The sequence below is a fragment of the Trachemys scripta genome, chromosome 6 (assembly GCF_013100865.1).
Source record: "Trachemys scripta elegans isolate TJP31775 chromosome 6, CAS_Tse_1.0, whole genome shotgun sequence".
NCBI classification, from domain to species: Eukaryota; Metazoa; Chordata; order Testudines; family Emydidae; genus Trachemys; species Trachemys scripta.
In genome coordinates, this window is record NC_048303.1 from 87,846,545 (window position 1) to 87,869,723 (window position 23,179).

At 40.8% G+C, this 23,179-nt stretch overlaps 1 protein-coding gene across 3 annotated transcripts in view; it reads right to left on the reverse strand.

The window, feature by feature from the left end:
* Positions 1 to 2,480: 2,480 nt before the first annotated feature.
* The window catches only part of JAK2 (Janus kinase 2), a 142,664-nt gene continuing 121,965 nt past the window's right edge, over positions 2,481 to 23,179 (reverse strand). For all 3 annotated transcript variants that reach the window (XM_034773224.1, XM_034773223.1, XM_034773221.1), the window contains exons 20-24: positions 19,633 to 19,757; positions 14,325 to 14,497; positions 11,984 to 12,101; positions 10,312 to 10,425; positions 2,481 to 6,974 (exon numbers count right to left, since the gene is read on the reverse strand). In XM_034773224.1, the coding sequence (XP_034629115.1) occupies positions 6,867 to 6,974; positions 10,312 to 10,425; positions 11,984 to 12,101; positions 14,325 to 14,497; positions 19,633 to 19,757 (638 nt within the window). In that variant the 3' untranslated portion in view covers positions 2,481 to 6,866. The remainder of the gene's footprint in view (positions 6,975 to 10,311; positions 10,426 to 11,983; positions 12,102 to 14,324; positions 14,498 to 19,632; positions 19,758 to 23,179) is intronic.

The following is a 23,179-nucleotide window of genomic DNA, read 5'->3' on the forward strand; positions in this document are numbered from 1 at the left end:
AATCAAAATGTTTCAGATTAGAGTCCATTCTCTGCTTATTTTAACAGCCTGACCATGTCCCTTTAAAATTTTAGAATTGACATTCTGGTATTCCGACATACCAATTCTTATTGGGGTTTGTCATCTCCTACCATCTTACTTATCAATGTAAGAACAACTAAAGATAATTTCTTTATGCTGTTACTACATTAGATGATTAAAATAGAATTTTTAAAATTAAGGTCAAGATTTAAAGAGATAACTTAAAGGGTTAGAAGCCTAATTGTAGGTAGCCTGAGAGGCTGTGTGTTGAACACATTTGAAAGGCGAGCAAATAAGGTGTTGATTCAGGACAGCACATAAGCACACAGTTAACTTTAAGCACACGCTTAAGCACCTTTCCTGAATAGAGATGCTTTCTTAAAGTTGAAGTTTAGGCACACACATTTGAAAATCTTGGCAGCAATGTACTATTTTGTTATAGCATTTAGTTACTTTATACATTTCTTTGATCTTGGACAATTAAAATACTCAAATTTCATGTCTGTGTTCCATTTTCTAGTCCATTTAACATTCAGGTTCTCATGTACTTGCAAAGTTGCTACAGTGCTTGGAATCCAAACACTGCAAGAAAATATTTATTTAAAACAAGCACTTTAATGGAAACATTTCTAAAGCTTGTGTTACAAAAGCTAAGTTTGGATCCAATATCTGAATATTCCTTTAATATCACTTTGTCTTGGCAGTTAGTTCACTTAGGCCTCATGTTGATCCTCTGCACAGAACTGAATTTCACCTTATGCAATCTATATTGAGAATTCATGCATCTTCAAGTCTTGTCAGGCCATATATGCAACAAGGGAGAATTTATATTTAAGGCAGAGAATATAAAAGTTGAAGTAACTACATTAGCAAAGAAAAATATATTTCAAATGGTATGGCATGCTCAGTGCACATAATTAGTTTGCATACGCTACTTTACCTTAAATCACCATACACTTTAAAGTAACTTTTTCAATTAGTATTTGTCCCAGTATGCCACCTTGTGGCTGGGGTTGGCACTGTGGGTGAACCCCACCTAACTTCCCCCTAACTGGGACAACATACATTCTCTAAAAAGGGTTCTGGGCCAGGGGGACCAAAAGAAACAAACACATTTAAAAATAAGTATCTCATGGAAGGAAAATTTGTAACAAACAGTTCCAGAAGCCCTTACCTCAGGACCCGATTTACAAGCTCCTCGACTCAAAAGTCTCTGAGCCAAGCCTGCTCAGGATAGTCTTCTGGAACCTGGGACAGAGATCACCACCCATTTGCAAGCTGAATGGCTTCTAATTCCCCACTCTTTTGCTCAACTTCCTGTTTTTGTTTAAATAGATCAATCCTAGGGCAGAGGAGGGAGCTTCCTTGATTATACTCAGGCTGTTCTGATTGTGAGCTCCTGGGCTGACCACTACAGTGGAAGTTCACTCGTTCCTTTCCTACCTTAGTTCCTCCTGTGCTGCTGACACAAATGGTAGTCCAGCTCCTCCACTGATTACAGGCACTCGCTAGTTGTGGTACTTCATCCCAGCTGATGCCTGCACATTCAATATCCTCTGTCACTGTCTTCTACCAATTCTTCCTTGGCCATCCGTGCTTTCTCTTTCCTCCCTCAGGTATCCAATTCAGCGCTTGCTTAGCATGTCTCCCATCTTCCAGACTGTGTACATGTCCCAACTACCTGAGCCTTCTTTCTTTGAAGATATTTTCTAGCATGTCCTGCTGCCAGCTCCCTTACTCTCACATTTGTTTTGTCTTTCCATGAAATGTGTAATATCCTCCTCAGCTGTCTGATAGGAGTCTCCAATCTCTTTTTGGTCTCTGTCATCATGCACACCCCTTCTCAATACTTTGACATCTAATTTTGATTGCCAAACACTATCTTATGTCTCTGATCCTGCTCTCAGGTAAACTTTATGTATTTTTTCTCCTTTACACATTCCATCATAGCCGTACTGGCTCAAATAAATACTTAGGATACTTCTTATCCTCCCCTACAGTTATCAAGGGTAGTTGGTGGGAGGAGGTTGTTATAAAGCTATATGCAAAAATTAGAAGAAACTGATTTTTTTAAAATCATTTTAATACTTTTTGAAATATGTTGGTACAGTTATATTCATAGGGATATACAGTAATTGGTGTCTGAAAACTATGGAAGCGTTTCTTAGATACTGTGATTTGTCCAAACTCTCATTAGCTGCTAATTTCTCTGTTTTCTGATTAGGTCATAGCTTTATGGAAATTCATTCCTGTTGCTTATTACATGGACTGTTGGAACTTTTTGGAACATGCTTAAGAATGAATTTTGAAGCTAAATATATTCACAATTAGTGGACCACAGACCAGTATTATATTTAGAAATAAAAACACATTTGTGTTTGTAAAGACTTTTTACAATATATACTCCATTTATATTAAAATGATTTTTCTTTAAATATAAAAATCTGAAAAGCAGTAGCTGTAATAAAAATTTCACTTTACTCTATAGCAGCAGTCATGTACGGGTAGGACAGAGCACTTTTTCACAACAAATCACAGCATTATAAATAACAAGAAAATGTGACAAACTGAATGCCAACTGAAGAAAGTAAAATAATTATGGCTTATCTGTTAATGCAAAGACTGTATAATATAAAAGAAAATAGAGTATATACAGAGTTACAGTAACTAATAGGAACTAACTTGAAGTGAATTGATTTTAAAGGTTACTACATTTGGCATTAACAAGTCCAGCAAAGTCACTGCATTTGTATCCTCTTTAAAACCAACAGAACAGTTATATTTGTGAAAGGTTTTTTTTTTTTCTGTCTGAATCAATTTTTTTGTCCGTGAGTTCTCAATCTTGCAAGGTGTTGCATAACTCCTGAAGGTGCTAATCACTGCTAGCTCCTAATGATTTCACTGATTACAAGATGCTCAAAAACTTGCAGGATCAAGCCTTTAATACAGACAACTGTTACAATAGATTAATTTACCCCTGTCCAACTGAACAAACAAAATTTGATGTGAATTTGTAGCTTCTCTCTAAAAAGTAAAATGGAATATAAAAAAGTAAAAAAACAGATGTTTTTAAAATATGTTTTTAATAAAATACAGAACTTCAAAACTTGTAAGTTCTAACACTACACTTATGAAATCAAATAGAGTATGAAATCAGACATACTGTACTAGAACAAGCAAAGGGCTTTTATTCACTTGAAAACAATAGCAGTATGGAAGATCTCTTCATTGCATTACACAAACGTCCCTGAGATTTTTACATAAACAAGCTATATTCTGTGTCTATTAAATATTGGAAACCTACGGTGGGATCAATGAAGGGACTTAGGTGTTGCAACGCTGAGCGTCACACTCATTTTTTAGCGCCTAGAAAATTACAGGAACACCACTGCGATCCACCAAGCAGTTAGGTGAGTTAGGCACCTATACAATCAACTGGGGAGAGACAGGTGCCTCAGAGAGCAAGCCACAAAAGCTAGCATACTTGGCAGAGAGCCCCCCAAGCTAGCCAGTGGGAGCTACCAACTAGAGATGTCTGTACTAAGCTCTGCCCCACCCTCTCTTGGAGATAGGCACCTAAATCCAGGTTGCAGGGAGGCACCTATGTCTATGTAACAATCCATTAACAGGAACCTGCTACCTGGAGTTAGATGGCATAGGCGCCTAAGGTGTTTCTTGAGGGAGTCAGTTAGGCACCCGTCTTGCTCCACAGATAATGATGGTGATGGCAGGGTGGCACCCACCGTATAACTTCTCAGCCAGTGGTTAGAGCACTCACCTAGGGTGTGGGAGACCCAGGTTCAATCCCCCCCCTCTGCCAGAAGGGGAGAAAGAATTTGAACAGGGGTCTCCCATAGCCCAGTTATTAGAATGCCTCTAACCACTGGGCTATGGGACAGTCTGAGGTAAGGCTCCCTCGCTCTTTCCTATTGCACTGTTGATAAATAATGATGCTTGGAACTGGGGGACTGGACTCCGAACATCCAAGGTGCGTGACCCTGGCTCCAGTACTTAGATTTCAAATGGGACTTGATCTGATAAGTAAGCTCTGAGCCTGCCTACTGGATCAGGCCCTGCACATAACTTAGGTATCTGAATGCCTATCTTTCCCTGGTTAGTGAATCACTCTGGGGCTCAGATAGGAGACAGGCATCTGGTCAGCTAGAATGAGGCAGCACATGGCCAAAAGAAGCAACATACGTGCCTAGGGAACTTTTACTCTAAAAAACTTCAGTGTCGAGTGAGTTCATGTGCCTACAGAGTTTGGCAGGATTTTTTGAATCACAGTGGAGCCAAAACTGGGACTTTAAGTGCCTAAACCAGGGACGTAGGCACCTAAGTCTGGGATTTAGGTGCTTATGTACTTTCATGGATCCCACCCATATGGGTTACTGAGTGTCATACACTGCAATTTTAGATTTCTGCATTTATCATCCCAGCAATAATGCTGTTTAATGCTTGTAAAGCTAGAATATTTTGTTTGGTTACCAAAAAAACACAACAAAACCCCGACAAAACTCACCATACAAAGTTAAGACTCTACAAATGCAAAGACATCTTTTGCACAACTTATTTTAAAATCAAGTCCAAAACAATGTACAGAAATGCAACAACAGGTACTGATTTGAAAAAATGCACTTGAAAAATATACGGTGAAGTTACTTTTTAAAAAACGCTCTAAGTGTTTCAAACATTGTGACAAAAGAAGCATAAATTATTGGTAAAATAATTTCCAAAACAGAAGGCCTGATCCTGCACTTCTTACCCTTGGCAAAATCTCCCTGGTTTTGGTCAACGTAAGACTTGCCTGTGTAAAACCTGCAGGAGTGTCCCATAGTGGCACAAAACATTCTCCGACTGGCACCGGGCTAAGCTGAACACTGGGTAAGCATTGTTAGAATTGAGGTACTTTTTAAAAACAATCTTCCTATAAGATTTACATTATGACAGCACTATTGTGCCCCTTAATGTTTGTGAATAATTTTCCTGTGTCTCTGATTTGCTGTCAATTTGTTTAAAAATGAACATTCCACTTGACTAGAAATCTAGAACTAAGAACAAAGGTTGAGTTGTGGTGCTCCTAAAATGAGATTTGCTCAACAAAAACAAAGTTGAACAAACAAAGTCTAACAAGGCAAGTTAGAGTTAAATTTAGTTTACAATTTACTGTATTTTAAGAGAACAAGTAGGACCATATGGCTTGAATTAGAAAACACTACATTCACTGACTGACAGCTAGAGATAATGGGGATCGTGCCCCCAAGAAATATACATGTAGGGGACACTCCATACACAGGTCTTCCTTCCCTCACAGGGTAAGGGGCCTCAGTTAACCTCAACAGATTGTATACCCCTTCTATGTGGGTCTGCAATGGACCATGGAGAAGGAGTGCATGGGTCCCTCAGAAAGGGCATTTGAGCCTGGAGCTGTATTTATCTTTTCTTGACAGCTCCTTGACATATGTTAAAGGGACTGAGGCCAGAACTACTGGAAGTACCGAGCCATGATACAGGGACTCTGTGCAGGTAGTTCTGGCTTCATGCAGATCCCACAGAATTCTGAGGGTGGGGCCTGGGCCTGTTTGCAGGGTGGCAAATCCTGGTTCCTAAACCTCAGACTGATGTGGAGGAATTTCTGCATGGGAAATCTCACTGATATTTCCTTCTCCCAAACCTGGGGGTTTTATCAAAGGAAAGAAATAGGGGATGGGATGGTACAACTCCATCAGCATGCAGTCCTGGTAAGATGGCTGATAGTTTTGTTGTAAACTCCTTTTTGGGAGTGGGGGCAGAAGGGCATTGTTAATCCTAATACTGAATTGTGGATTTGGAGGTATTTTCTATTTTTAGTTCAACCCCCAAAGCAGAATCCTTATTTATAGTTAAATTCATCATCACATGAAGGTTACAAAGTCAGACAGACAAAAGAGCAGCATGTAATAAGGTTAATTACGTGTTTAGCATTCTCATTCTCAGAAGTGGCCCACTGAAATCATTGCTTTATCTGAAGCAGCTTCAATTCCACTTGCTGCCTGTATTTTTATAAAATGTGGAGAGAACCCAACACTTCCACAACAGATACATAGGGGGAAAGTAGGAAAATAGATTGTGCTGTTTTTATGCTTGTCCATTTCAATTTAACTTTTTTTGGGGGGAGAGGGGTTGCTGTACAAATAGAACTAAATATTTGTTCCCTTTCCCGAAAAATATTTACAGTACATCACACAACAGCCTAACATATACCTCTGCATGTATCGCTGGCTAATAATGGACTCAAACAGGCACATTGAAAGTTGCTTAGTAAATTATCTAACCTCCTTCAATTTGTTCTACAGAGAAGCCAATTCTTCATTGACAATGAAATTATAAAACTATATTAATAAAGCACAAGCCCTTGTGCAACACACTACACAGAATGCCAAGTTGCTATACATTCAGTGTGAAAACACTAAAAATATATTCTGTGCATCTCCATCTTGGCAAGGAAATGCATTCAGTCTTTTCATCTCCCTAAAAGCCCTACCGAAGTGATAAGTCACTCTTTTTTTGCATTGCCAAGTAAGGCAAATACTGGTGATGCTAATTGACCACATATTAGGACACGGTTTAGAAAAATAATCCACTTTCTATTAAAGTATTTCATTGTCATGTCCTTGTAGTAGCAAATGTATCCTGATGAAGAAAATGAACAGAATTCCTCACAGTTTGCAGGTTCTGATAGGATATTTGCACACACGTTTTGCCCACACTAAAGACAGATGGATGGATGTGTATAATCCACAGCAACCCAAAGGGCAGACTTTGTTCTGTGTTCCAATATGTCCTCTGAACAAACTTCAGTTCTCTTATCCACCCATGTTGTCCCTTATATGATCCACTCGCACCGCAAGCTCCCTAAAGGAGGGACGCTGGCTTACGTTATTGTTCCAGCATTCTGTCATGATGACATAAATCTGGGGAAGACATCAGAAAAGAGAGGTTACTCACCCTGTGCAGTAACTATAGTTCTTCAAGATGTGTGTCCCTACAGGTGCTCCACTTCAGATGTGGATGCACCTCACGGGCCTTTGATCAGAGGTTTTCATTAGCAGCGTCCATGTAGCTCACACATGCATCCTTGTACCCTGAACTGAGGCTATAGCAGGCTGTGCAGGCAAACCACCCTCAGTTCTTGCTACACCACCAAGCCTCAGAAGGAAACTTTGAAGCAGAGGGGAAAGAGGGTGGGTAAAGAAGCACCCATAGGGCCACAGTCTCGAAGAACTATAGTTACTGCACAGCGTGAGTAACCCCTCTGTCTTCTTCGAGTAGTGTCCCTGGGGGTGCGCCAGAAGCAGGAGAGAGTTTCAGAACAGAGTCCAGCACAGAGGAAAGAACTGCATTGCCAACTGCCACATCAGCTCTAGAGGCACTGACTAAGGCGCAGTGCCTGGAGAAGGTATGTACCAAAAACCATGTAGCAGCTTTGCAGACGTCAGATACTGGGACATTTTAAAGTAGAGCCATAGATGTAGACTATGATCTCGTCAAGTGAGCTGAGCTGACACGACCGTAAGGGGTGGAATGCTGGCAGCCTGGTAACAAGCTATAATACACCCAGAAATCCATTTCATTTGTCTTTGGGTAGAAACAGCACATCCTTTAGAGCTATCTGCAAAGGAAATAAACAGTCTAGGAGATTTATGAAATGATTTAGTCTTATCTAACGGGGTGAAAGGAGTGCTCCATCATTAAGATGGAGCTTGATTTCCCAATTCTTCTGTGCCTTGGACTTGAGGGCTAAATAGCAGTGACACTTCTGTGGGATGTGTGACTCTCCCAGACAGAGAACGTACTTAGAGGGTTCATTGCTGACAGGGAAAGCCTTTCTACATGTGAGGCAACATTTAAACCTCAGTGAGCTGGACACGCCCCTCACAGGGAGGATTTCTTCAGAGGAAATTAAAGAATATTTCAACAACAAGTAATTAACTTAGAAAATTTTTCACTTGACCACAGCTCAAAGAGCCACTACTACTTAAAAAAAAAAAAAAAAAAAAAAAAAAAAAAACCCTAACTAACCTAAACTAAACGAACTCAGCAACCAGCTGAGGCACTCACAATACTTAAGCTCCATGTCAGGCAGAAACGTTTGAGAAGGAACTGAGGATGTTCACCTATGCAGCCTGATATAGCTTTGGTGTGGGGCACAAGGATACCAGCAGCGCACGTGTGGGTCAAACTGACACTGCTAATGAAAATCTCCAATCAAAGGTGTGTGGGATACATGTGCACCTGAAGTGAAGCACCCAGAGGGATGCTACTCAAAGAAGAATTAGTATTACATACATAGAAACTTCAACTGGTTTTAAATACTTGGACCGGGTCTGTCATAGTGTAGTAGCTGCCGGAAGGGGATCTGAATTGTTTTCCGTGGGTGCTCGACCCCAACTCTGCCCCGGCCCTGGCCTCATTCCAACCTCTTCCCCAAATCCCCGCACCGCCTCCTCCCCTGAGCACGCCATGTTCCTGCTCCGACCCCCAGTGTGCAAACACCTGTTTGGTGGCGGCCGGGGGAGAAACACAGGGAGGTAGGCAGAGGAGCAGGGACGCGGCACACTCGGGGGGGGGGGGGGGGGAGGGGAGGAGAGTAGGGAGCTTGTCTGCCACTAATTTTTCCCCGTGGGTGCTCCAGCCCTGGAGCACCGACAGAGTTGGCGCCTATGGGTCACAGTGCTGCAGAGACTGAATGATCAGCTCATGTCTCACTAATCACTTTCTTTGATTCATGGAAACAGAAGCAGTGAGTGAGGGCATCTAGCTTTGCTCTACCAGAGGAGTGATTATAATAGCAGGGCTTTGAGTTTGTGGGGAAAAAAGTTGGGTAGATCCTCGAAGCAGTGAAGACCCTGGACCCATTTCCAAATAGAGTTAGAAACATTCCTTTAAAAAAAAAAAATTAGCTTGTAATCCATCAGGGGGCTAAATGGGAGAGAATCACAGTTTCTCACTGTGAAAAAGCACTTGCATCGTGCTCTGGTAGGTTATGTAATACTTGACCTTGAAATGTTGACATTATTTTTGAGATAAGTTGGAGAAAATTCTAAAAATTTAATGAATTTTTTCCTTCTTCTTTCCTTGAGGCCTGAACAGTTTGAATTGTGATAGCCTGGCTTAAGAAGTGGAAGGTTACAAAAATAGAAGCAATTAAAATATATATATATATATAACTAGAATATTTCTAAGACATCTGGCAAAATACATGATGAGTTTGTGTTCTCAGATAAGGGTTTTGCATGCAAAAACAGTTACACACACAAAAATGCAAGCACAAATTCAGAAGCCACTTCTGAACATTTATTTTTAATGTGTGTATAAATCTAACAATTACAATACAAGGCTCAATCCTATCAAGAATTATGCACATTCTTAACTTTATGTACATGAACAGAGTTCCACTGACTACTCCCCCATGGGACTACTCATGTATTTAGAGTTAAGCAGGTACGTAAATCTTTGCAGAATTAGGCCAGTCTCCTCCCTAACAAGTATGTGCATTCCTAAGTTTGCTGTGGGAAGAGAAATAATCAAGCAAAACACAAGCTTTTTTTTTAAATCTGGAAATTAAATGCAAAAAAACTGTTTAATAATAAGGTTGTATAGTTAAAGTCACAAGAGTCACGAAATGCAAAGTTTAATGATACTGTTGAAATCTTAACTAGGATGCTAATAATATGTAGTATTCTCTATTCCTATTTTTCAGGTTACAATAGGTAGCTTAATGTGTTACCATTTATGTTGTAAAATTTCTATGTGCAATGCAGCCAAGTTAATGTGACCGTGACCACTAGAACTTCTACATTTCTTGACTTTTTGAGATTTAAATTTTTCAGTTTGAAGGTTGCATTAATAGTTTTTTCCTTTAATATTACAAGATGCCAGCCAGATACATTAATAGACTGTCTGTTATTCTCCCAAGGGCCTTATTAAATTTGCAATTCTGAACTTAAGTCTGCTTGTGCATCTATTATAATAGGTCACAGGTAACCTATCCAGAGATATTCAGCAACATTTTTACATCTAGGTTATTGACAGATTGCCATACTAAGAAGCAGGAGCTGAACGTTTGATAATTACTTGGTCTTATAACCACCATAAAATAGCAGCACAATGTTCTACAGTGTTTGACTATGCATCCTGTGTAAGTGATGTTTCTTCAATAACCCAGTCATCACAGAACAGAGAGCTTATATTTACTATATATTCACCCTGGCTGATCCAGTGTTAAGACAAAAAAATTAATTGTAATACCTCATCAGGACATCCATCTGGTCTCGGCAGCCGTCCATTGTTCTTCAAAAGCTCTATCAAATGGAATACAATCATCTGTCCTTGTTTATCATTACCAATCATGCGCATGAATTCCTGAAACACAAAGCCAACTTTTATTCATGTAAAAGTTATTATACTTTGTAACACTTTGAAGTGAATTTTTTTTTGGTTTTGAAAAATCTATGACAATAGCGTTAAGGATACTCTAGATAAGGATAAACTAGATAAAGGCAGTAATTATGATGCAGATAAGGCAGAAATATTTAAAAATAAATATTTCTGTTCTGTATTCCGAAAGAACCAGGATGATGTCTTCATATCTTAGAGTGACAATGAAATACTTTTTATTCCATCAGTAACTAGGGATGAGATTAAACAGCAACTATTTAAAGTTAAACATTTTTAAATTTAAAGTCAGTGTGCAGCCAAGAGTATTAAAAGACTTGGCTGAGGATCTCTCTGAAGCATTAATATTATATTTTAACAAATCTTGGAACACTGGAGAAGTTCCAGAGGACTGGAAGATGGTTAATGTCATGCTGATATTTAAATAGGGTAAAACAGGATGACTAAGGTCATTGTAGGCTAGTTAGCTTCACATCAACCCCAAGCAAAATCATGGAAAAGCTGGTACGGGACACAATCAGTAAAGAATTTAAAGGATAGTAGCATAATTAATACCAATCAACATGGTTTTGTGGAAAATAGGTCTCGTCAAACACATGTAATATAGTTTTTTGATGAAATCACATGTGGTTGGTAAAGGTAAATGTGTAGACATAACAGACAATCTTCTGTAAGGCATCTGGTTTAGTTGCGCATGATGTTCGGACAAAAAATTAGCACTATACAAAATCAACGTAGCCTATATAAATGGATTAAAAGCCGGTTAACTGATAGACTACAAAAATTAATGGTAAATGGGGGCCTAATCCAATGGGGGAGTTTTTAGTGGGCTCCTATAGGGATCTGTGCTCAGCCCACTGCTATTTAATCTCTTTATTGATGATTGAAAGAAAATATAAAATTATTGCTGGTAAAATTTGTAGATGACACGAAAGTTGGGGGATTGGTAAATAATGATGGGGACAGTTATACACTCAATTTGGATTGCTTGGTAAGGTGGACTCATGTGAACACCATGTATTTTAACACAATCAAACGTAAAGTCATACCATCTAGAAACAAAAGAATACAGGTCATATTTATAAGATGAGGTACTGTATCATGGAAAGATTTAAGGGGTCATGGTAGGCAACCAATGGAACATGAGCTCCCAGTGTAATGCTGTAGCTAAGAAGGGTCTTAGAAATGGTTGCAAATAGCATTAAGATGCGTCAGTCATACTTGAGGCTTTAGTATGGGAAAGTCTGACATTTGAGTATTTTAAAACTGTTTCATACAGTTATGAACCCTAGTATGGCTACGGCTTTTACAGATATCAGATAATTTTTTACCCCAATTAACATTTTATGCCTACTAGTGGGTTTTCAGTATATTTCATCCTATAACTGCATGCTGCATTACGAAAATCCAATTCTCAGCATAAAAGGAACGGTAAATAACGATCGATTTAGATCTATGTATGATCTAAATCTTTAGTTAAGCTCATGAGAGAAGGAACTTCAGAAAGCTGTAACTATGCACTGACCGCTGGAGGGCTTTTGCTCTTTTCAATATATGTGAAGAGTTCATACAGGACCACGCCAAAGCTCCACACGTCAGAGGCCACAGAAAACTTGCTCTCTGTCAGAGATTCTGGAGCATACCTGTATCAAAAAATCATGGGAAACATCAGCAAAGTTAATATAGAAGGAAAAAAGGGACATTCTTCTGCACCTTTCTTTTTTTTTTTTTTAGGATTAAGGCATCTTAATTTGACAAACTTAAAACATGTCATGAGTAGATTTTCTTATTACATGTTTACAGACGTTAATACCTCTGCATTTTATTATATTACCATCACTTGTATCTATGCTTTATTTTACTTCTTAAAAAATTATTTAAATCGTCCTGATTTCTGTTTCTACAGCAGTGTACTCAGAATGCTTTATCAAAACTGCCTTACTTATACAATATGATGAACACCACAAAAAACCCTCTCGTGTGAAGAACCTGAACCAAGGCTATTGACATCAATGAGCGTCTTTCCATCAATGTCATTGTGCTTTGGCTCATGCCAACTGACTGTTCTCATTTAAGCCCTCCTGCCCCGGTACTCAAGAATCTAATATCTATGTATGCTGAACACATATTCTCAACTCTCTTCTTTAGAGTATAACATTTCTAGAGTGCTTAAAGCTGACAAGTACAGCTCATGTAAATAGCATGCACTCTGCTCAAGAGTACAAGTAAATTAAGCTCTTTCACATAAACATGCATCTATATTAGGATTTCCTATGGTCCCCATCTCCATAGTATCGTAATGGCTACACAGAGTCTTCGCTTTTCCCTTCCCTAGTTAAAAGGAGACTCTGCTTCTAGATTATTTTTTAAAAGCATCTATCTATCTGATTATTACAGAAAAGTGTTATCAAAGAGGAGGATTTTGCAGCGTGTCCTGGAGACTCTGGATGATTTAGACATACTTTGAAAACTCATCCCTCACCTGAACATTAGCTTCTACTCTCACTGTCCAGGGAGAAACTCTGCTGAATGTGGTCAGAAGACATGGACCTTGGTATGCAAGAAGCTGTCTAAGATATCAGGCAGGCAGATATGAATGCTCAACCTACAAGTACCTCAAAGGCTGAAAACTTTAAAGCCAGAGAGAACGTCTATCTGGTTACAAGAACTGCAAATCCAGGAGGGAGAGTCCACTGAGATGGGTTTCTTTGGAGAACATTCTTCACATTCCTTTAAACTTTTCAACCTTTTAGCACCTTTGCTGATCAATACAGTAACTCCAATTAGGGAACATGCTCATTTAAAGTTGTGCAATGCTCCACTATTACCTTGTTTGACTGCCTGCTTTCTCCACAGCTGTTAGCCTCCCTACACCCTCCCCACCTTAGCGCTTCCCACCCGCCAGCAGACCCCACAGATCAATACATTCCCCCTCATCCCCCTGCCTGCGGCAATCAGCTGGCTTGCAGCATTTAGCAGGCAGGAGGGAGGAGCAAGGATTCAGCGCCCAGGCTCCCCCTCCCTCCTCTGCCTCCTGAACACCGCAAGCCATCTGATTGCCCTGGGCAGGATTGCAGGGGGGAGGAGCGAGGACTTGGCGCGCCTCCCTCCTCCCTCCCCTGCCTCCTGCCTGCGGCAATCAGCTGGCTTGCAGCCTTCAGAAGGGAGAGGAGGGAGGGGGGAGGAGTGAGGACACAGCATGCGAAGTAAAGGGGGAGGAGAGGCGGATCAAGGGTGGTGGCTTGGGGGAAGGGGTGGAGTGGATGGGCCGAGGGTTGAGCCTCCTGTCCCCAGCAAAGTCAGTTCTAGTGCTTGCAAGAACAGCAAAAGGAGCAGCCGAACAATCCATCCTCTTCCACTCTCTGACTCCACCACCTCAACCAAGCTTCATACTCAGCAGTGATGAGTGTAGTATTAAATTGCTTCTTTAAAATTGTTTAAAATGTATATAATGCCTTTTGTCTGGCAAAAAAAATTCCCCTGGAACCCCCCCCCCACTCCCCTTTACATAAATTCTTATGGGGAAATTGGATTCGCTGAACATAGTTTCACTTAAAGTCGCATTTTTCAGGAACATAACTACAACGTTAAGTGAGGAGTTATTGTATTAGAGAATTAAAAAAACCCAGCTAGAATACACAGATTAACAACTACTTCATGAGAGCAGCTTGAAAATATCCACATTTACAGATTTCTATACAGTAACTAAAATCCTGTGCGTGACGTTTTATGCTGAGCCAAAGCTACGGACTTTGCCTTTTAGACTCCACAACAAACAAAAATATTAGTATCTTTCAGTGCAATAAAATCCAGCTCTGTGCACTACAAACACCCGGCCTTGTTTCATGAAGCAAATGAAAACTCACCAAAATATAGGGCTTTCTCCAGGCTCTTTCACTTTGTAGTATTCTTTGTCTTGTGGCAGGACTTTTGTCAGTCCAAAGTCCCCAATTTTAACTCTGTTCTCATTCTCCACTAAGATGTTTCTTGTTGCTAGATCCCGGTGAATGTACCTTTTTGTGCCCAGATACTCCATGCCCTAAGGGTAAAGATAATACACAAATTAAATAATTGTTATTAAAACTCAATAGAGATACAGGGCCAAATTTAGCACTGGCATAAGTGGCTGTAATTTCATCAATTTAAATACAGTCATATTGGTCTATGGCAGTGGTGAATTTGGTTCAGAGAGTTTAAACCAAATACAGAAAACTAGCAAGCTTTTTTGTCTGAATGCCTATCTTTTTTGGAGAGAGCTTCAAGGTGCAGTAAATTTCCTTCGCCGAGGGGAGCTGATTGGACCCTCTTCTGAGCCCAGCAACATTACTCCTAGCTTATTGAGAAGGGCAGCTCCTGTATTTCCCTCTCCGGGACCAAACATGCTGTGCTAGCAGACCTCCAGCCATTAGCCCAGGGAGAATGAAAGCCAGGCTAAGTTTCTGGCATGATAACACCAAGTGCCAACCAAGCCAGCCCTGTCTGACTGCCAATCTTGGCTCTGCTTCCCCTTCTCTCCTTTGCTTGCACTATCCTGCTCTATTTTATCATCCTTTTTGATCCCCACAACCTGTGTGATCTTCCTCACATCCCCACTAGCACTCACCATCACAAACATTCACTCTCATACTCTGAGTAGGGACAACCTATGACCAATGCTGCCTTGAATAAGACATCCTTTCTGTTGTTGCTGCCCCTAGATGTCAAACCTCCTACAGGAGCAAGCAATTTGGCTATGGTGCCTATTCCTTTTGTCACTGCTGTGACAAAGTTCCTCCTCTATCTTGGTGGGTCCTGCGCTTATTGGCGGATTTTCTTGCCTCAGAGATTCACCATATGGGTTAGGGAACAGCCCAGAGACCTTCCCCTCTGGAAGAACCCACAGTCCAGGTCAATTGGGAGGTTTGGGGGGAACCCAGGCCTGCCCTCTACTCTGGGTTCCAGCCCAGGGCCCTGTGGACTGCAGCTGTCTATAGTGCCTCCTGTAACAGCTGCATGACAGCTACAACTCCCTGGGCTACTTCCCCATGGCCTCCTCCAAACACCTTCCTTATTCTCACCACAGGACCTTCCTCCTGGTGTCTGATAACACTTGTGCTCCTCAGTCCTCCAGCTGCACACACTCTCACTCTTAGCTCCTTGCGCCTCTTGCTGGGTCCCAGCTCCTCACACTCTCACCACAAACTGAAGTGAGCTCCTTTTAAAACCCAGGTGCCCTGATTAGTCTACCTTAATTGATTCTAGAAGCTTCTTCTTAATTGGCTCCAGGTGTCCTAATTAGCCTGCCTGCCTTAACTGGTTCTAGCAGGTTCCTAATTACTCTAGTGCAGCCCCTTCTCTGGTCACTCAGGGAACAGAAAACTACTCATCCAGTGACCAGTATATTTGTCCTCTACCAGACTCCTGTACCCGACTGGTCTGGGTCTGTCACACTGCTGAAATATGAGAGGCGGGAACATGGGCGTAGTTTGGAGGAGGACAGGCGGGCATTGCTTCCCCCCGAAACTGCAAACCTCAAACAGATGCATAATTTGCCCCTCCACACATGGCCCCTTTGGCCAGACTAAAGATCCCCCCCAAGAAGTTAAACTATGCTCATGGGAGGGGAACCAACTATAGTTTTTTATGGTAACTAAAGAGAAAATCCTGTTTGGGCAGCTGTACCTGGTGGGGAGGAGTCGACGCAGCACAGAGTGTTTTAGGCCAGGTCTACACTACCCCCCTAATTCGAACTAAGGTACGCAACTTCAGCTACGTGAATAACGTAGCTGAAGTTCGAAGTACCTTAGTTCGAATTAGTTCGAACTTACCTTGGTCCACACGCGGCAGGCAGGCTCCCCCGTCGACTCCGCGGTACTCCTCTCGGCGAGCTGGAGTACCGCAGTCGACGGCGAGCACTTCCGGGTTCGACTTATCGCGTCCAGACTAGACGCGATAAGTCGAACCCAGAAGTTCGATTTCCAGCTGTCGAACTAGCGGGTAAGTGTAGCCAAGGCCTTAGAAGCTGACCAATTCCAATGTATAACAATTAGGAAACATTACGCAAGCCAGCTGTTCAATGACTCTATACAAATCCTTTCCTTTCCTTCAATGCATCTAAAAACCAGCAAGCGTTGCTCATCAAAATTTTGGCTGTTGACCAAACTTTTTGGCATAAAAATTTTCCTTGCCATTGCAGGGGCCTCTCTGCCTGTGGCACATACTACTCCTGTGGGCTGTAATACTTTTGTCTAATCTTGGTTGTTGGGTGTAATATGGTGGTGCTGAGTGGTGCTGGAGGTGTGGGATATGCAAGAAGTCAGACTAGATGATCTGGTGGTCCCTTCTGGCCTTACATGGTATGATTCTAAAAATTAAACCTATGGTGCAAGAGGAATAATGTTTTGAGGATGAGCACCAGAGGCAGCAGGTTCAGGGCCAGATTTACATCTTACACGCCCCTAGGGACAGCATCTTCAGCGCTCCCCTCCCTGCCCTCCCTCCCCCTACAGCTGACTTTCGTGTTGCACACAGTTTTGGAGAGGTAAGGCAGCCCTAGCATATCAGCGCCCCTAGCACGTGCCTACTGTGCCTAACTGGAAATCCAGCCCTGAGCAGGTCACATATTTTCCCTTAGCGTTTCCCCACTCACCTCTGCCCCAGACTTCTGTCAATCTTTTTGAACAGATTTTTCCTTATTTTCTTTATACCACTAGATGGCACCATTGTGTACCAGTACTTTATTTGCTGCCAGGCAGAAGGATAGCCTGATGCCCTCAGATGCAAGCTCTTAATGCCTCGCTGTGGATGGCACATTAACAATGTTAGAGCTGGCACTTTTGCCCTAAAATCCATATATGTCCCTTTCATGATGTGCCTAGTTTCCATCACAAGACCTGACATCGCTCTCAAATCCTGGCTTCTTCCATGGCTGTCCTGATTCCTCAGTCAGGTCACTGGACTGGGAAACTGGTATTGTTTCTGAATACCACCTTTGCAGCTATTTCCCTATGTTTCAGACACTGTAAATGGAAATGCTATCCTCCTCTACCTCTAAGCCTTCGGCTGAAAACAACCCCATGGTTTATAATTTATAAAATGCACAAGAGATTGAGTTATTTGAATCAGGGCTGTCATAAGGACCTATTATTTATTTGCCAAGTAACACCACATGGTATATATTTGTCTAGCGATGTGTCCCTTTTATTTCCATTAATTTTAATGGGAGTCATGCACATATTGAGAGGAAAGTATGGGCCACAGTCTTACTCTGCCAAACGGAACCTGAATCCAATGTCTTCACTATCTTTTAGCTTCCCTCAAGACAGAAAGTGTCCAGAAAAAAATGTCACTGGTGACAAGATCCAGCATTATATAAATCCATTGAAATTTCAGCAGGTAATAAACAGAAAAGGACAAGGAGAAGTAGTTTTGAAAACTCCAGACCAACATTTTAAAAAAATGAAATAACTCCTTGGATCTCTTAATGGAATACGTTTTTAGACCAAAAGAACAACTGCATAAATAAAAACAGCAGGTACAAAATCTCACCCCAGAACAGTAACTTTGCCTACAGTGATTAGCTCCAATCTTTTTCCTAATTAGAAGACAGAGTCGGTAAAGTACGATTTCTGCGGTTCCTCTCTCAACATTGTGTTGCAATCAGAGCCAGCTTCTGCATTCTGGCCAGGACTTAAAAATGATTGTGCCACCACTCCCCATCCCCCAAACATCCACGACCATCATACCCATGAGCAAAGCGCTGCCTTTCAGAGCTGAGGAAGGGTTAGAGAGAATTCTCAGACACATTCCAAAGTTTATTAACTCATTTTACGTAAAAAGCATGCGTGTGGGTGAATCTGTAGGTCCCACCAGTCTCCTACTGCAGAAGTGGAGCCTGGACCCCAAGTGCTTGTTCTTTTCAACCTAATAATTGGTTTATATCAGCTATATTTGCAAAGTTATCTCTGCAAGAGAACTAGCTAGAAGTTTAATTAAAAAAAAAAAAAACACGCAAAGATTCTCCTTTATATTTCTAGTTGCCCCCAAATCCAAGGGGCTCATAGCTGGGCTTTGTAGGGCCCGAAAGGCCAGTTTTGGTCACAGTGCTACTGTGTACACCATTTGTTGCTTGCTCAGTGTGGGCACTTGAAGAGTTTAAATTAAATTTAAGTATAAAGGAAAAATATTCAGACTTCAAAAAATGACAAATGGTTCCAAAGCTAGTTCAGGAGAGATCAAAAGTGTATCAAGAACTTCCCAAAGCAGGATCCAGAGGAGGGAAACTCACCCAGGGCCAGTCCCCTCCCTGTTCCGCTACCTCCCAGCACTTTGCAGAACTGCACACAGATTCCTGCACTTTGCCACCACACAACAGGCTCCTGCTGCACTAACTGGCATCTACAGAAGCATCCTCATTAGTCACAAGCAGAGCTGCCTCTGGGAGTGCTGATTTTCATAGCAGAGGGCTTGCAAAGTGTCAGCTACAAGCCATGAGGCTTAGGAAATAATGGGATGGAGAAAAGGGAGGGACAGAAGAGATGACAGGGGAGCAAAGAAACATGGGTTAAAATACTGATGTGAGAGAAAAGATCAGAAAATGGGGAGGATGGTACTATTATAGTTGAACAACCAGATCTTGAAAAATCTGCTAGCCCACGATGAATAGAAAGCATACCTAGGTGTCATCAGCTTCTGGAAAATCTAATCTAAGCTTTTATTTAAAAACAAAGAAAAAAGCTTGTAGCCCTTATGGCTGCAAAGATATCCTTATGGCTTCAAACACAAACTAAGTGTTTTTTGTCTGAGTCAGACAGACAGACAAGCTTCAGTGCTTCTGTTGCAGCTCACATCTTTATCAACTAAAGAGTATATTGGCATGTACTACAGAATGCTTTACTTTCATGCAATAAGAAGCACGTAACACCAATATCTAAGAGGACATTTGACCAACCCTAGCTTAGAACAAGCAAAAAGGTGATTAGTTTTCTGAGATGTGGGGTCACCCTATGAGAAGGAGGACATCTAGTTACTCCGTTCTACTCACAAATGGTGAACCAGTGTTGACAATGAAAACAAACATTCATTTGCTGAATCAGGCATTTCTAATCAATAGAACAATAAACATTCTTTAGAGGGAAGCACTGCTAACAGACTGCAGGTATGTACATTGTTAACAGCATCTAAAGGTTTTCTTACCTTGCATATCTGAGACGTATACTGCAGAAGTTTTTTGTGATCCAGCCTCTCCTTGTGTTTCTGGATATAGTCTCGTAAACTTCCATATGGTAAATATTCCATGATTAATCTCAGATTTCTACGACCTTTTTAAATACATACAAAATATAAGGTTAGATTTTTGTCATTTCTTAATACAAATAATTATATATATCTGCAAATAAATTTACTAGCAAACAGTGCTGAAAATATTTAAATATTTCACCCTGAAGGCTCTTCTATTCTTGCTCCATCAGAACATGTGTAGTTCAGAACAGTCTTACATAGCCTGTATCACACCACATTCTTACTCTGGATGGAAATAAGATGGATTCATTTGCAGTTTTAATCTTGGCCCCTTCTGCACTATATGTACCACCCTGGTTTTGTAACCAGGACATGACACCCTCCTTTGACCTAGATACAATAAACTCAAAGTTGAACTACGTCCACAGAGCAGGACACAACACAGTTGTGTGTCAGATATGTTTGCACGTTCATACTATCACAATGCCCAACCATGTTTGTATCAGTGCATCCTGAGAAATCTGGAGTCGTTACGGCACAACATCTCAGCAGGGAATACAAAGTCAGGAGGCCATACATAGAGTGCCACCAACAGCACATGGGGCAAGACACTCCATGTAGTAAGACACCCCACGGATCTGGAAAGAAGTAGGAGTGACAATCCAGTTACGTGGGTATGCTCAGGGGTCCCAGCCACACAGCAAATAAAGCTTCAGTTTTGCAATGGACAATGCACGAGCATACCACAGCATCCATGCAGAACTGAAGTGAAGTCAATAGGAAAGAGTATCATGTTAATGAACACAATATTAAACACATACTTGTCCCTGTCTACATGTTTAAAATCACATTAGTAAACACCATGTATTTTTCCAGTGTACAGAAGATCTGAGAGAAAGAACTTCTAAAATCTGATCTATGTTTTATTTTACACAGTGCCAACATGCCCAGAATGCACACAATGAACTGAGCAAAGCACATGGATTTTGTGTGGTGTGTATGTACACATTGTCTTCTATGAATACTTAGACATCCTCGCTCTCTCAAACCTCAAATTCTCAGAGCTGGACACTTTTCTAGTAAAGTAAATAAATATACAAACAGATGCATTCAACCTAGAGCAAACTAATGACTTCATAATTGAAGAAACAGTCACAGGAGCGAAGGAGAATTCTCTATTAGTTTACCAGCAATTTTATAACCAGAAATACTCAAGTGCCTTATCTAGAGTACACTTTAAATAGCACAAGATTCTGCAATAAAATCTGCTAAGCACAAAAAACTGACAATGAAATAGATTTAGGCCCTTTTTAAGAGGCTCCACAGCAGACAATTTTTCTCCAACTATTTTCTAAGGAAGGAGCATAATGAAAGTTGATCAGTCTCTCAGTTTTACTCTGTTCCATAATACATCATTTGTGAAATAAATGGCAAGAACACGCAGACTAAAATGAAACACTACTTCACATAGCACACATTCAGCCGCTGGAATTCACTGTCACAGGTGGACAGTGAGTCAAATATTGTGCCTGGATCACTGAATGAATATTAATGCTCTCTGTAGTTCACAAACTGAGTGTGCCATACTGGCTCAGTTCATTTGTTCATGAAATACACTATCTTGCTCCAGTATCAGGCAATATCTGTTGCTTCAGAAGAAGAAACAAATCTCAGCACTAATACGCCTACCCAACAGTATTCAGTGCAGGGGTTGGGGGGGGAGACAAGGGGGGATTTCTTCCTGAGCACAGCAGGCTATCGTTATACTATCATCTTTTAGGAAAAGATTACTAAATCGGTTTCTCTCAAGAGAACAAAGACCTCCTTTGCAGGGTAGAATGAGAGGCCACAGACAAGCTCAGCAAAAATGTTCAAAGTCTGTAGGCCCTAGGGAAAAAAATTACTCCAATGAGGCAGCAAGTGAGAGCAAATCTACTAAATTCCAACTAATCCTGGTTTTGATTAGAGAAATGAGTGAACGAAGTTATGTAGCAATTTAGTCCTGCTTTCTCTGAAATCAGAATTTATAAAGGCAATCTTCTTCCACATTTTCATTTACCTAAAATAAATCAAATTATTACCGCACAGTAATGGGGCACAGTCACAGAAATGCATTAAAACTTTTCTTTAACCCCTGAACATATTTTTAATTAAACACTGTGTCAGTGAATGCTTAGTTATTGTCTTTTAGCCTGACCAGCAATGTGTATTTATCTACTTAAACCCACATTAACATAAATGCAAATTTGTGTACCTACACTATGCTACTGCTGAAAGTTAAGTGCTGAGGCACAGCCACGATATTTGCTTAAGATACATGTGAAGGTGAAGTGGAAATGTTTATTTCTGAATCAAGAGACTAATACTATGTCCAAAGTTATATTTGATTCATGCTTTAACTAGCACCCCCAACACAAAACAGAAATTAAGCTTTTAAAGTTCCACCTCGCTACACAGGTGAAGATGGTAGCTGCCATCAAGTTGGTCAGCAATGTTAACAGCTTGAAAAGCTTCATTTTGGTTTGAAAACAAGGCTTTTTAAAGCAAAGACCATGGGTGAAATTCTGATGCTACTGATGAGAATGGCAAAACTCCCACTGACTTCAACAGAGCCAGGATTTCACTCCATGACTTTAAAGCTTCTAAAATGTTCCCTGGCTATTCTCCTCTCATAGAGGAAGTCCATGAAGTGGAGTCCACTCTGCTGAGATGGCAGTGAGTTAAAAACAAAAAGAGGAAGAAATATTTAGGTTCCCCCACATTTTTATGGAACTTTTCATGACTTTTTACATGGACTTTTGTCTGTACTTTATGGTGTGATTAGTTGCAAATAGTTACAATTTTTACTTTTAAAAAAAGCTATCAGAGAATAGTTGTCTATAACTGCAACAGATTAACTAGATGAAATCGTGTCCATTTGGCTTAATGAAGCACTGTATGATGGACACTGATTCTTTTGCTATGCCATCTATAAAAGCTCTGATAAAATCAGGAAATGTATCCCAACAACATGAAAACATTTAATGAATTCTGGCTTTGTTTTGATTAATAAACATCTATAAAAGGGGAAATAAAAACAACCCAGGAAACTACAGACCAGTTAGTTTAACTTCTGTGCCAGGGAAGATAATGGAGCAAGTAATTAAGGAAATCATCTGCAAACACTTGGAAGGTGATAAGGTGATAGGGAACAGCCAGCATGGATTTGTGAAGAATAAATCATGTCAAACCAATCTGATAGCTTTCTCTGATAGGATAACAAGCCTTGTGGATAAGGGTGAAGCTGTGGATGTGGCATACCTAGACTTTAGTAAGGCATTTGATACAGTCTTGCATGATATTCTTATCGATAAACTAGGCAAATACAATTTAGATGGGGCTACCATAAGGTGGGTGCATAACTGGCTGGATAACCGTACTCGGAGAGTTGTTATTAATGGTTCCCAATCCTGCTGGAAAGGCATAACGAGTGGGGTACCGCAGGGGTCTGTTTTGGGACCGG